Genomic DNA, 12,358 nt, shown 5'->3' with positions numbered 1-12,358 from the left:
TGAATTTGCAAGTTTTGTTTATCATCCCCGCCCTACACAGAAAATTACCAAGACTGCAAAAATTATTTCCACCGTGCCCGAAATTATTTCCACCATGTGGCAAAAAGTGCTGGTGGAAATAATTTTCGCCACACGGTGGAAATAATTTTGGGCACGGCTATGCCACGTTTCTGAGCTGCTTTTAGCGTCCGAGAATCCCTCCGCCAGTAGTTGATTTTCTGTTCCGATTCAAACGACTTTAAGGCACCCAAAACAGCATTAAAAGATGAAAAATTAGCATGAACACTCAATGCCGAGGGAGCAGCCATGTTGAAATAAACTCTACGATGATGTCATTTTAACTAGCCAGTCAGCGAAGAGATCCGGTCAAATATCGTTATAGGTGAGTGTTATCCACTGCCATTAACATTTCGTTTTTGTCTGCTTCAAGTATAAAATGCATATATGACATTCAACATAACCGCGCATACTTAGAAATATTTTGGAACAAGAGCAAATGTTTACGAAACAATAAAGCAAAAGGTGCGACAGTCATAATCACGTGACCTAGATTAGCCAATCAGAAGCGCTACCTGCGAATTGCGTATTAACAATATGGACAGTACGCGTACTGTCACATTCAAACGACTTCTGCAATACGTTACGTGTCAGTTTAAGTTTTTTTTTTTGGCTAAATAACTCCGGCTAACATTACCGCTAGTTGCATTAATTTAGTTCATTCATCAGTCAGACAGCAGCTCACTGCTAGCTAAACACAACTACCACCAAGACAATCGAAGTTTCAGAATCATCTCGTAAACTCTTACCTGAGATGACTGCTATTAAAAAGGCTTATTTAAAGTAATAAGCACATTTTGCATACTGAAAACGTACATCAAACACACAGAACAAAAAGCTAAGGTATGCTAATTACAGCCATCGTGTTGCATGTGACAAAACAAGACAGATAATGTTATGGCAATACTACATCCGGACAAGACTTTCAAAACAAGAGTATACACGCACACACACACATACACACACACACACACACACAAACAGTATAAAAACTTCAGTAAGGGTTTGAGCTGGCACTTGAAGAAGCATCATGCCAAAAACTAAAGAAATCGGTTTAGACTTGAGAAAAGAATTGTTGATGCTCACAATCCAGGAGATAGTGTTATCACAGTGTTTTCAAATGTCAAGAACTGGTGTAAGAAGTATCATCAAGAAATTCAAAGAAAGCCACACTACAGAATAAGCCTGGCAGAGGTAGGAAGCAAAATATTTCAAAGACTCTCGAAAGAATACTTGTGAGAGATGTGTCAGATACCCCAGAACAACTGGAAAGACACTAGTGAATGACTTGGGGAAGTCAGCAATTCTAGCCTCAAAGAGAGTTCTGGACAGGAATGGACTGCAAGGTTGCAGACCAAGAAAAAAAAATCCTCTTCTGCAGAAGAGACACCCTCAAGCCAGACGGAAGTATGCTAAGGAGGACAACCTAGAGAAAGATTATGCATACTGGAAGAATGTCCTTTGGTCAGATGAGACAAAACTAGAGCTCTTTGTCCATAGAGACAATACTTATGTTTCGAGAAAGAAGGGACAGGCATATAACCTAAAAAAAAGCACCGTCCCCACAGTGAAAAACGACAATGGGAGTATTATGCTGTGGAGATGCTTCACTGCATCTGGAAGTTGGAATCTTCTCAAGGTGGAGAGGATCATGAAGAAAGAAAGATATGTGAAGATTTTGAAAGAAAACCTCAAGCAGGCAGCAGCAAAACTGGGTCTGGGTCATCCCTTTGTCTTCCAATACAACATTGACCCAAAACATGCATCGCTCCTGGTGAAGAACTACCTCCAGAAGACCAAAGTGAAAGTTACTGACTGGCCTGCACAAAGCCCCGACTTGAATCCCATTGAAAATCTGTGGGGTGAACTAAAAACCATGGTCCATGTCGACCATAAAAACTGGAGGAGCTTGAGAGATTTGCCAAAGAAGAACGTGCTGGGATTCCTCAGGAGACATGGCTGAGACTTGTTGAAAAGTACAAGTACAACAAACAAATGCAGGCCATTATCCAGCAAAAAGGACACACAATTAACTATTAGCACCAGAAGGACTAGTAATTTTGACCCTGGTAGGTTTTTTTTATTTCTTGTGAAATAATTTTGTTTCTGTGTGCAAAGTAAAATAATGTAAGCATCCTAAATAAAACTAGGATGTTTAGAAATTCTGTGTTGAAAATTCATTGCACTGTTAAAAAAAAGCACTTTGAAAATTTTGAAGAAAACATCTGTATCACATTCCTCTGATTTTCTCAAAAACTATTCAAAGAATTTTCCTGAAATTGTGTGCAGACATTCCTTGGGGGACTATGTGGCCTTGGTAAGTTGGTATTTCCAATTGAATCCTGTGGCCTCCAGGGCCTTCCAGAGGGCCAGTTTCATGCAAATATATACAAATGACTTACTTTATGCCATTTTCTTCATATCTGGTCAAACTTACTCTCTGTCCAAAGGACGTCAGGGTCTCTAGACCTTTTTTTTTCATTATTAAATCTAATTTAACGTGGAACGCTGTGTGCTTTAATATTTCCAATCCACTAGATGTCGCACTGAAATTGCGTTCCAGCCAGGGCCTGTGGTTCTTCTTCGTTGGTACGTCAATGTCCTCCATTGTGTCATTGTAGGTTTGTTGAGGTTAGCTGAAGTTAGCGATGTCTGGCTACACACCAGACGAGAAGCTTCGCTTCGACCAGCTTACAAAGCTCCGGAGGCAGTGGTTGAAGGACCAGGAGCTGAGCCCGAGGGAGCCGGTGATACAGCCTAAACCTCCGAACGCTATCGACACGTTCTGGACTCGGTTTCTGGAGCCAAAGAGCCTGTGGAGGATTTACGTGAGTGCTAACACACGCACAAACAACAAACTAAATAAACACCTGCGATAGCAACATGCACACGAAAAATTAAAGGGGAACCATCTCATGTTATAGGGTACTGTTAGCGAGAGAATAACTAATAGCAGACTGCCCGTGGAAAAACTAGACTTGAGCTAAGTTAGCTTCAGTGCTAGCCCGCTAAAAGAATGTGTAAGGTAAATCCTCAGTGTATCAAACTGTGCCAGTAACAACGAAGAAACGGGATGTTTTTTTATATTAAGATTGTGAGGCAAAACGTCCTGACTCTAAAAACAACCAGCACCTGGAACTCGGCACCCCGGGAAGTTAAGTTTTGTCGATTGATTGATTGATTGAATTTATTGAGTAAAATAATGCGCAAAATACATAGGTAATTGCCCATTAAAATACACAGATAGCACAAGAAAGCGAGAAACGCTTGTTTCCATTGTGGTCTGGCAAAAGTTAAAAAAAAAATACAACAAGACAACACAATGAAAGCAGTACCAAATCAATAATTATGACAAATTATATGTCAAATTGAGTTTGGACAAATTTAATTTTAATCTCCAGTTTCTGCATGATATTCACAAAGCAGAAGGTTTGGGGTCTGGAGCCAATCACAGCTTGAGGCAGGGTGCATCCCGGACAGGACGCCAGTTATTGCAGGGCCACTGGCAGGTCCCTAACTTTAAACAACTCATTAATAGCTGAAGTGGGGTGACTTCACTGAAAAAAGTAGGTGACTTCACCTGGATGGGGGTGACTTCATCTGGGGCAAGTTTGCAGTGGGGTGACTCCACCCACTATCTTAGTAATGGGAGGATGACAGAGTACCCAGAGGGAATCCACGCAAAGACGAGGAGAACACGCAAACTCCACAAAAGAAGGACCAGGTGGAAAGTGATCCCAGAGCTTCTTGCTGTGAGGCAATAGTGCTAACTACTAAGCCACCATGCTGCCCTAGAAGAGGATAGCTGGACTCTCCATTGCTTCCTCTTTCTTTTAATTTATGTTAACCTAACTTCTCATCCTAAACTGCTTTATGGATTTAAACAAAACATCACAGTTGTAGTACACCATGTGAAGATGTGCATGAAGGAGAATAATTATATTCCAAAGTCTTCGACTAGAGATAATTAGAAGTTTTTTGTTTAAATAATGCATCATGTTGTATGATCTTCACTTGTGCAGGAGTGATGGCCAAGCTGTTAAGCGTGGTTATTTAAAGTGCAGAAGGTTCCCTGTTCAAAGCCATCTGGTGTAAAACTTGTGCCAAGTCAACATGCAGATCCACCTCAAATCTGCTATGGCATCACTGAGTGAAACCAAGGGAGAAGCTGAAGGGACTTGCATTGTATGATCTTGACTTTGTAAGGAGAGATAATTGGACATTTTTTGTTGTTCATTCATTTGCTATTCCCACTTATTCCAATTAAGGGTCACGAGGGAGCTGAAGTCTGTCCCAGCAGTCATTGTGCAATAGGCATGGTACACCTTGGACAGGCCGCCAGTGCATCACAAGGCCACATATGCACAAACAAACATATTCACATGCTCGCAGTCACTTTCAAGTTTACAATCCATCTAACCTGCATGTCTTTGGAATGGTAAATATGGTAAATGGACTACATTTATATAGTGCATTTCCATCTGCATCAGACGCTCAAAGCACTTTACAAATAATGCCTCACATTCACCCCAATGTGAGGGTGCTGCCATACAAGGCACTCACTACACACTGGGAGCAATAGGGCATTAAAGACCTTGCCCAAGGGCCCATGGAAGTGGGAGGAAGCCAGAGCATGCAGAGGGAACCCACCCAAACACAGGGAGAACATGCAAACTCCATCCAGAAAAGGAACAAATGGGGAGCGATCCCAGGACCTTCTTGCTGTGAAGCAGCAGTGCTTTAAACAAATCCGTTGTGCCACCTTGGTGTTGTTAAATCATGTTTGTCAGTCACATGTATAGTGAACTGGTATGGCAAAGCAGGGACATATCTCTCCATAAAAAAAAAATTACATTTATTCCAATTTGCAAAAAAAACAAGTTGCAAAAAATAGCTGAAAGGGAACACATCCTGGGCTCTATTTTTGCTGTTGAGTTGATGTTTCTACTCAGGAATAAAACAAGTTTAATCTGAGCAGTATTGCTTCGGAACACAGTCACCATGTAATTGTAAAGAGCAAATGAAAAATAACTGCAGTGTATGGCTTCTTGTCACCACTGAAGAGGCAAAATTAAAGGAGTTTGCGCTCTCATATTGAGAGAGTAAACTGCCTTCTAGGTTGTAGCGTGCATTGTCTGTTAGCAATAGGATATGTGGTTTCTGTATTTTCAGTGTTGACCTGTGTCTATTGTGTATCTCCTGACAGACCTACAAAGCATACAGAGGTGGATTATACACATTAACGTTTCTGTTGGTTCCTGCTTGGGTTACTCACTACTGCATGAAGTACCACGCCACTGTAAGTCATCAGAAATCAAAACTTTTTTTTGTCAGGACACAACCGTGCACTACAAGTACAGAATGGGTCAGTGTCGTGTGATTAGTGGAGCCGCTTAACTAAAATTTCCATAACAGTTGTGCATTTTGTGATAAAAGCATCAAATGTGGCACACATATTCTCAATTAACTGTTTATTTTCAACTATAGGGCCATCCTGGAGCTGACTTCTAATGAGCTACAGGTGTCAATAAAGAACTACACAGGGGCCAAAATTTTAAAATGCTCCAATCATGTTGAAAACTATACCACATTATTATCACTTTACCGAGGCGTTGCTAGGCTGGTATCGTAGATTTACGTCGATGCTACCTGGCTATACCCGCCCGCTGTGTGTAAACAAATGACGTCATAGCGCGTGCGCAGCCCAAGAACTGTCTGCAGAGGGGGAAAAAAACTGTCCACAGAGGAAAACATGAAAAGGCGAGAAGTGTGTTTTGATCCCAATATGGATATTCCGGATGATTTTCTCATGGATAATACAACAATGAACAGCAGCTAAAGCAGCCAGCTTGATGAGGACGCACTGTCGGATTTGGAGAGCAGCGTGCGCCAGCCGACACGACAAAAGTTAAACTGAGCCAACTTTTTATGTACGCGTTGCGTGTTGTGTATCTCAGTAAAAAGTGATAATAATGCAAATAACATGCATTTGTTGTGCGGTATGCATTTTCTGAGTCCCTCCGTTCATGCCCAGGCGCCCAAAATGACAGATATCTGTCATTGCGGGCATGAACGTCGGGCCTCTGAAAATGCATACCGCCCTCCAAAAGCATGTTATTGTATTATTATTTGTCTGAGCATAACAATTCCACAAAGGTATAGTTTGGACTGTCTTATGTAGGGATGGGTATTCATAAGATTTTATCAATATTAATTCTGCTTATCGATCCAATTCCTTATTGATTCCCTTATCGATACTACTTGTGAATTTTCTGAATACTAAAAGTAGGCTTTATAGGTTTTCTATGTCAGCAACATTTTATTGAGTCTCAAACTAGATAAATATGAAATTGATCACTGGATCCATAAACTCTGGACATAAATAAACTCTACATGGTGGATCCTTGAAATGTCCGATGCGCAGTGAACGCATCAGCTAGCTGCTCGTTTAGCCACACACTCTGATCGCTTCCACCGCCTTTATGATGAAATAATGCTGAATTTACATGGAAATGATTGTTGTACAAAAGCTTCAGATATCTGTCGCTGAGATAGATGATGACTGGAGTGCAGTTTGAAGTAGAAATGAGGTGTGAATCTGTGAACCGCGTCATCGGGGAACCGATTTTCAAGGAGACCGTTCTGTTGGCGACACCGGGATCACCTGCCTCTGGTTTTAAGTTTGTAAAGATGTGTGAATTAGATGCTAGCATTGTACGGGCAGCATGTACAGATTTGGATCCGTTCCAATTTTTCAATGTCAGTTTGACATCCTGTAATGTGGTCAAATGTAGTTTCTACTTAAGGCACAAGTAGGTCTGCTTGAATATGGCAAAATTCATAATCACGATTATTTCAGACAAAATTGAAGTCATGGTTATGTAACATAGTTACTTGACTTTTGAAACATCCTGCATTTATTGATAAAACTTGCCCGGTTAAGCCAAATGGTTAAAGAGTTGGAGCTGCACTCTCACTGTAGTGGCCACCTCACTCGATGAAAAAACTGCAGCACATGTTATTAAGATGATCTGTAGTGATAATTATCCACACAGCAAGCTATACTATTACAGATATTTGTAATAAAATGCTCACAGAGTTGATCATGCTGATGTTAGTCATAAGCACGATGCCACCGACTTCTGAAACATAACGTCATTTTCAAGATGTGGACAATTAAATCAGTCATCGTGCTCACCTTGTCACATCATCAGCAACAGGCTGAAAATAAACGTAACATTTATATAAATAAATAAATACGATATGAATAAATTGTGATCATGGGCAGCTCACAAACCAGCTTTAGAAGCGCGTACCTCTACCTACTGTGTGTGTTGGAGTGTGTGGCATTAACTCATTACAACAGAATATGAAACAATAAAATGATTATAACCTGCAATGACGATCTTAACACTAAACTGCACAAAACCACCCTGTTAATATTTGATTCAAATGGTGTGCTTATTTATTTTTAACCAAAAAAAAAAGCACGACTTGCTAACTAGTCTTCACCTGGCCAAAGAAGGTTATCTCTGAAATAGTTTTGCTCAGGAAGAAGTGTGTGATGGGTGAGAAAGCAGCTGCATCACCCTCAGGGGGGTCCACGGGCATGCTGTCGTGTACATTTTTGGATTTGTAGATGAAAAATGGTGCGTTATAAGGGTGTTTTCCCCAAAATAAAAACAAACATTAATTGATAGGCTTACTCATCTTCAACTGCTTAGTCCAATTAAGGGTTGTAGGGGGCTGGAGCCTATCCCAGCAGTCATAGAGCATGAGGCAGGTACACCCTGGATTAGATGCCGGTTTGTCGTGGGGCTTAATTGATAGGCTTTTAAGGTATTTTTTTCCAAACAGTAATGCTTTAACACTGCATTTTTTTCACAGATCTTATCATTTCATAGAGAAAAATTAAGCTACTTGCAATCAACAATTTTTCTTTTAGGCCTAGTACTCCACAGTTCTGTCAAATTGGCAGCTAAAAAGCAAATTTTGTAAAATGAAGTATCACTTTGTGTGTGTGGCACTGAGACCAACAAGGCAATGTTGTTGTCTACCTTTCTGCTGTTCCCATTTTGTTTGGGGTCACCACAGCAGATACAGCTGTAACCACATTGGCATTTGGCACAAGTTTTATGCCAGATGCCCTTCCTGACGCAACTCCAGTGTCACCCTGGTCTTCCAAAGAGGTCTCCATCCAAGTAGTCACCAGGCCCCACGCTGCTTAGTGTCTGAGATCTGACAGGAGCAGACTGACACAGAGCGGACTGGTTGCACACCAACAAGGCAGTCCATATGTGAAATATTGATGGATTGGAATGTAGAATTAATTAATACCACTGATGGGAATTACTATGTTTTATTTCCAAAATAAATTCATGAATTTGATCTCCTGTTCTGGTGTTTGGAATTGAGTTCAATCTATGATTATTTATGCTAAGTCAAGTCCAGTATTTACCATAAATGGCTGACATTCTGATGATCTCATGAGATAGTTTCACTAATGAACTTGTCTCCTCAACTCATAGCGGTTTATCAGTTAAGTCATCTGCTGAGGTGATCAGATAGAAATTGGAACAAAATCTGCAAACTGTTAATCCTAGTTTCAGATTCCTGGTTTAGGGCCTCTACGCAGTTTTTGATGAGCTCATCAAAATGTTAACGTTATCAAAGAATTAATGCAGAATTAAACATAGGATTGTTAGGATTTTATAAAATGCTGTTTCTTTTGCATTGACATGGGAAAAATACTATTAATCGTTGTTTTAACCTCTTAAACCCTAGAGTCCCCAAATTTGGGGACTTGCCCTGTTTTGGAACATTTGAACACTCATAACTAACCAATACTGACACCAACATACACTTATTATACATCAAAATGTCAAGCGAAGTCTCCTCTTCAAAAGTATCCACTTCAATCACATATCAACTTACCACAGCTGAAACGCCAAGCAAATAAAGACATAAATCGGAATTAATTTTTTTGGGGGGGGAAAAAAAACCTCATTTACCCTTACCAAGTATTATTTACTTTCAAATTTTTTGCATCCACAACATCCCCTAGGACCTGTCTTTTAGCTGATCCAAACTTTTGCATTTTTGACCTTGTACAAGCTGAGAAATAAATCATAATGTATGGGTATGTGATTTGGTGAAATAGCCTCTAGGGCTTAAGAGGTTAAAGAAAAGTGTTGATGCATTGATCTTACAAGTGTACTAACTCTGTCATTGTCTCTCACAGAATAGGCCTTATGGCATTGTGGAACTGAATCCCAGGTTGTTCCCAGTAAGTATGAAATGTTAATTTAACGATAATTATTAACTGCGCTATTGTTTAACTGTTTCACCACTACGGTTGAGGCCATACAGTTACATACCCCATAACTAACAAACCTTTACACTACAGTTTCACTACCATAAAGTGGACACCATTTGACTTATACAATTTGAAACTGTGAATATAAGTACTTTATTCTGAGAATAGCCAGCATTGATTTTATTAACATCCTGGTGTAAATAAGGTATCACCACATGTGTAGAACTCAAAAAGAATGATCGGTTGAGTTCTCATTAAAAAAACAACTGCAATGTGGTAAAATGTATTCATAAATATGAAAGAACAGGCTCTTAATAATTATTAACTACCGCATACTGTATTTTTTTTCTCAAGATTTGTTTTTGCATAGGTTTGAAAAAAACAACAGATCATAAGTTTAGGATAAATTACTTATCATGAATTTAATTTTCGAAGTGGCACTAATGACAACACTCATACTGAACATAATTAACTGATTTTGGAGATCAAGCAATAATTGCAGATGGACTTTCTGAGGTCTCAGATAGCTTTTCTGATTTCCTTTTCTAACTTTTAGAATTTAGTAAATTAGCATATTGATTTACTACTAGTCCATTGATACTTATGTGTAGACACTAGTCCCTAGAGGCAACTATTTTTGGTTTCAAATTTGGGCAAATGCAGTCCCAGAAAATTCTGAATGTGACAAACAAGAAACAGGTGTTGTAAACAAGTCAATACTGCTAAAAATACAAACTTGTAGAAACAAAGATACTATTCTGACATGGTTTTGCACATAAGACTGACATGGTTTGCACGTAAGACTGGCATAGCATGTTTCAAGTAAACACATATGTCAGAAAGTGGGGGGGACATTCCATATTCTGTCCCCCCTGGTTGAAAAGGTGGGGACATGTCCCCCCTGTCCCCCACCAAATTGCGCCCATGGTAGTAGTAAGTCATTAGCAATTTTAATTTGAATACACACACTTTTGACAGATATGATTTTATAAGTACTTATTCCTTCCCTTGGTTGGACTGGTCCTTGGGGCATTAAACCACTTAGGAACCATAATATTTTGTTAATTTCAATGATGGAGATTTTCCCTTGACCCTGTTCCTCGGTAGCCAGTGAAGTTTAATGTGGGAAAACATTCTGATGGGCTCAATACACAATTATTGCTGAATGAAATAGAATAGGTTCTCTAAGGGAAAATTAATGTGGAAAGTTTGTAGCTAAGGTGTATATATAAAGTTAAGTGCATATATACAGGTGCATCTCACCAAATTAGAATTGCATATTTTTTAAATAAATTTAAAAATAAATGATTTTTTTTTTGTCACGTATTTCAGAAAGTGAAATTTCTGGAATATTCTAGACTCATTGCATACAAACTACAATGTTTCAAGCATTTATTTTTTTGGCCTATAGCTCAAAAAATTAGAGAATGTGTATCTAAAAAATTACTGTTGGATCTGGTGTCTCTCATCATCCTCTTGACAATACTACACAGAGAATCTGTCAGGCATTGTCTATGGGACTAATTGAGTACAGTAATACCTTGGCAAGCAAACCAGTGATGAGTAGTTTTGGCACTGTGGGAAGATGCCAAGTCCTGGAAAAGGGAATCGGCCTCACCGTAAAACTTGTCAGCAGACTGAAGCATGAAGTGTTCCGGCTATGTTGACTTTAGATTTGATAAAACACAGTGGACCAACACCAGTAGATGACATGGCACCCCAAGTCTTTGTGCTGGACTTCAGGTAACTTCGCTCCTGTGCCTCTTTGCTCTTCCTCCAGAAATTCTTCAAAAATTATTTTAATCTGAAAAGAGGACTTGGTAATAATCACTGACCAGTGGTCCAGTTCTTTTGCTCCGTAGTCAGGGTGAGATGCTTCTGACATGGTCTCTGGTTCACAAGTTGCTTGACACGAGGAACGTGACACATGTAGCCCATCTCTTGGACCCGTCTGCGTGTGACCCCAGCCTCAGCCCACTCCTTGTGAAGCTTGTGAAGTCCCTCCGGCTTCTCCCTTGTATTCACTCAAGATTCACCACAGCACATCTGAAGTGAAGCTACATGTTTATTTGGTGCAAGTTTTATACCGGTTGTCTTTCCTGGTGGATGGCCTTGAACTGGGAACCTTCTGCACTGTAAACAAGCGCACTTCAGTGAATTAGCTTTGTTTGACAATCTTGTAAAGGCTGCGGTCATCCCTGTTTCTTGTGCATCTTTTCCTACCACACTTTTTCCCTTCCAGTCAGCTTTATATGAATATGCTTTGATCCAACACTGTGAACAACCAGCACTTTCATCATTGCCCTTCTGTGACTTACCTTCCTTGTGGAGTACATCAGTGGGTGTCTTCGGGACAACTCAAGTCAGCAGTTGTCACCATCATTGTGGTTTTAACCAGATGGAGATTCATGGTATTTATACTGCATATATAATGATTTGAAATATTCTAATATCTTGAGATGTGTTTTTCCTTATTTTATTTTATTTTTTGAGCTGTTGGCCATAATTGTCAAGATTAAAATAAAAAAATGCTTGAAACTTTTTAGTTTATATGTAATAAGTGTAGATTATATATTTTCACTTTCTGAAATATGTGACAATAATATTGAACTTTTTCACGATATTGTAATGTTTTGAGATACAGATCAATAGATTTTCTGTATGTAGGCTCACAAGCTCTCTGTACTTATTATAATAAAGTTTGACACTTGTCTCTCTGTACCGTCCAAGCAGCTCCTTACTGAAATGTTATACCTGAGTTTCTCCCCCTGTTATCTGCAGAAGCTTCTTAAACGTTTCAGCGAAATTAAACGTGTTTTTGACTTTCTGTTCCTTGTCTTTGTGCTTAGGGTGACGTGGTTATGGAGACAAGGGAAGTTATCCCAGATCTGCCCAAGACCCATGAGCATCACTGAAATATTGCATGAATTGACTGTGTTTGATTGTTTTTTGGAGGGAAAATACAATAAAGTAATTTATGAATGA

General features: G+C 39.5%; 2 protein-coding genes across 3 annotated transcripts in view; one reads left to right on the top strand and one right to left on the bottom strand.

Moving 5' to 3' along the window:
• The window catches only part of LOC117525879 (PRELI domain-containing protein 1, mitochondrial-like), a 35,060-nt gene extending 34,105 nt beyond the window's left edge, over positions 1-955 (bottom strand). For both annotated transcript variants that reach the window (XM_034187814.1, XM_034187815.1), the window contains exon 1: positions 807-955. The gene's annotated coding sequence lies outside the window, so the exon portion shown is untranslated. The remainder of the gene's footprint in view (positions 1-806) is intronic.
• Positions 956-2,619: 1,664 nt separating this feature from the next.
• On the top strand, positions 2,620-12,358 carry ndufb6 (NADH:ubiquinone oxidoreductase subunit B). Its single transcript, XM_034188945.1, has 4 exons — positions 2,620-2,885; positions 5,264-5,356; positions 9,299-9,343; positions 12,223-12,358. The coding sequence occupies exons 1-4, from the start codon at positions 2,706-2,708 to the stop codon at positions 12,286-12,288; spliced, it is 384 nt and encodes a 127-aa protein (XP_034044836.1). The 5' UTR covers positions 2,620-2,705; the 3' UTR covers positions 12,289-12,358.

The sequence above is a fragment of the Thalassophryne amazonica genome, chromosome 15 (assembly GCF_902500255.1).
Source record: "Thalassophryne amazonica chromosome 15, fThaAma1.1, whole genome shotgun sequence".
NCBI classification, from domain to species: domain Eukaryota; kingdom Metazoa; phylum Chordata; class Actinopteri; order Batrachoidiformes; family Batrachoididae; genus Thalassophryne; species Thalassophryne amazonica.
The sequence above is the reverse complement of the archived record's forward strand: the minus strand, read 5'-3'. Positions and strand labels throughout refer to the sequence as shown.